This window comes from Engraulis encrasicolus, chromosome 1, assembly GCF_034702125.1.
Source record: "Engraulis encrasicolus isolate BLACKSEA-1 chromosome 1, IST_EnEncr_1.0, whole genome shotgun sequence".
Taxonomy (NCBI): Eukaryota; Metazoa; Chordata; class Actinopteri; order Clupeiformes; family Engraulidae; genus Engraulis; species Engraulis encrasicolus.
The window spans coordinates 13,532,787-13,535,286 of record NC_085857.1 but is presented as its reverse complement, the minus strand read 5'-3'; the positions used below and the strand labels follow the sequence as shown (position 1 = coordinate 13,535,286).

The 2,500-nt window shown below is 41.4% G+C and overlaps 2 protein-coding genes across 2 annotated transcripts in view; one reads left to right on the top strand and one right to left on the bottom strand.

Annotated features, from left to right (window-relative positions):
* Positions 1 to 2,500, top strand: part of LOC134448084 (phosphofurin acidic cluster sorting protein 2-like) — a 254,249-nt gene that overhangs the window by 142,653 nt on the left and 109,096 nt on the right. The gene's annotated exons all lie outside the window — the stretch shown is intronic.
* The window catches only part of LOC134445154 (zinc finger BED domain-containing protein 4-like), a 2,045-nt gene continuing 906 nt past the window's right edge, over positions 1,362 to 2,500 (bottom strand). The window contains exons 1-2 of the mRNA XM_063194242.1: positions 1,769 to 2,500; positions 1,362 to 1,634 (exon numbers count right to left, since the gene is read on the bottom strand). The exon at positions 1,769 to 2,500 is cut by the window's right edge and continues 906 nt beyond it. Coding sequence (XP_063050312.1) covers positions 1,362 to 1,634; positions 1,769 to 2,500 — 1,005 coding nt within the window. The remainder of the gene's footprint in view (positions 1,635 to 1,768) is intronic.

Below are 2,500 nucleotides of genomic sequence, written 5' to 3'. Positions count from 1 at the left end.
CTCTGTCTTCACATTTGTCAAAGATGCACAAGATGTAAGAGGTGGCTATTTAAAACATAAATATTAAAAAATCATTGCCTAATTCATGTCCTATGGGCAAAAGCAATTCGACAAAGGTGATTCCCATTTGTTATCTACCATATTTAAGTCAATTTAGGTTTCCACAATGGTATCCAATAAAGGGTGCCAATACCAGTGATTCCAGGAGCTTTACCTTCTTCAATTTTTTCCCTCTCGTAGTTTAGTATTTAATGCTGTTGATCATTTTTACATTTAGTATCAACCACAAGCTATCTATAGAAAAATCATGGTTGACCTTATTATTAGAGATGTCCGATATTGGCTTTTTTGCCGATATCCGATATGCCGATATTGCCCAACTCTCAATTTCCGATTCCGATATCAGCCGATACCGATATATGTTTCCCCCCCCCCTCAAAACTCATTTAGGTAACTAACATCACATCTCCTATTGTAGAATTAACACAACATCCTTAATGTTATTGTGATGCCCCACTGGATGTATTCTTGAATGCAACAAGGCTGTCCAAATTTTGTCTATGCAAAATAAGAAAAATACTTCAACTTAATGTAGGGAAAAAGTGCCATGTTTATTTTTTTAATTGTTTGAAACAACAGTTTGAATTACACTCTCCCTGTCATTCACAGATGATAAAACATTGTAAGTAACTGAAAACTATGTGCAACATAGCAGCATGTAACCAACTAAAATAACAGGCATGGTGACACCATGCATGGTGTATGATGGTGTATATGACAGGCTACTATTTTTCTGTGTTTCTTAACTAAAACGTATCACTTTAATTGAATGAATCCACACAATTGCAATGTGGCAACTATACTGCACAATTTTGAAAACTGCGCTTTTGTTTGAGCTACAAAAAAGCAGGTTTGAGGTGGGGTACAAAATGAAACATTTTAAATGAGTCCCTAGCCCATTGCTCGGGCTAAAGCAATCATTGAAATTATAAACTGGGCTCAATCAGCACCGCTCTACATGAGCAACAACAAAGATGTGGTAGTGTGCCATAAGAACAGGGAAGGCACAAAGTTTCAGTCCAGACCTTCCAGAGTAGTAAACAAAGTCCTCCTTTAGTATTAGTCCAATGAACAGGGCTAAAAGACTGACTGGCCTTCATAACAGGCCTCACAATCATTGACAATATAAACATTCACACTGGGCTCAATCTACCCGGCTCTTTCAAAGAGTAACAACATGAACGAATATTAAAACAAAAAAGGCACAAGTAATAAAAACAGCTTCAGTCCATACCAGTAAACATAAAGTGCAACAAATGAGGGTAAAAAAAAACTGATGCTGATTTGCCTATATGACTGGTCTAATTTTTTCCCTTGTCCATATCTGTGAGGGGTAGATTTTTCTGAATGAAAATGAGCATCTCTGCATTGTTGCAGTGTATGCGATTTCTCTTTTCGTCTATGACATGGGAGACGGCACTGAAGAGCCGCTCGCTGTCTACACTGGTACAGGGCGCAGTGAGGTACTTGCGTGCAACTCGGGCAAGTGCAGGGAAGCGCATGTGGGTGGAGCTCCAGTACTTGAAAGGGCATGCTGTCTTGAGGATGGTGACTTCTCCCAGGTATGCATGAACCTACATGAAAAGTAAAAAAAACAAAAACAAAAAAAAACAGAAAAGTCTACTTACTTCAAAGCACTACAGGCATATGTTATTTAATTAATTTTCATATGAAGCATTCAACAAATCTGCTGGTAAAGTTTACTCACCTGTGATGCTGTTTCGCCTGTAGTTGCTTGTGTGGCGACATCATTCTCTGTGAGGATTTCTTGGTACATGTCCTGCAGGCTTCCTTTTGCCTTCTTAGGTGGGGGGTCCTGGTCCTCCTGGCCTGGATCATCTGCACTGGCACCAGCAGCGTCTTCTCGTTGACCATTGCCCACACTGGCCATTTCATCCACAACTTTCAGCAGCATATTCCGTGCTTCCTCCTTCTTATCCGGGTCAAAATAACGGTCTTTGTAGCGAGCATCAACCATGGTTGCAATTGCATAAAGCGGTTCAGTTTGAACACCATCAAAGCGTTTGCTGACCGCTTCCAACAGCGCATGTTTGGCAGTTTGCACACCTTTGTCAGATTCATCCGTCTTGGCAAGCAGCCGCGTGAGGGACACGACACCAGGGATAACATCAGCAGCAGTGGCCTCTGCACAGCTGATGTCCCTGGTTAGCTGCTCAAAGGGTTCCAGGAGGGTGATCATCTTCTCCATTATCCCCCACTGACTTGCTGTCAATGTTGTGGGGAGTTCATAATCAGCAGCATATGCACTTAAAGCCCTCTTTTGTTCCACCAGGCTCTGCATCATATAATAGGTGGAATTCCACCTGGTGGAGACGTCTTGTTGCAACTTTTTAACGGACATATTGAGTTCTTTTTGTATGTCTTCAAAACGACTGCAAGCAAGTGGTGAGTGCTTAAAGTGTCCTACCACTCGCCTCCC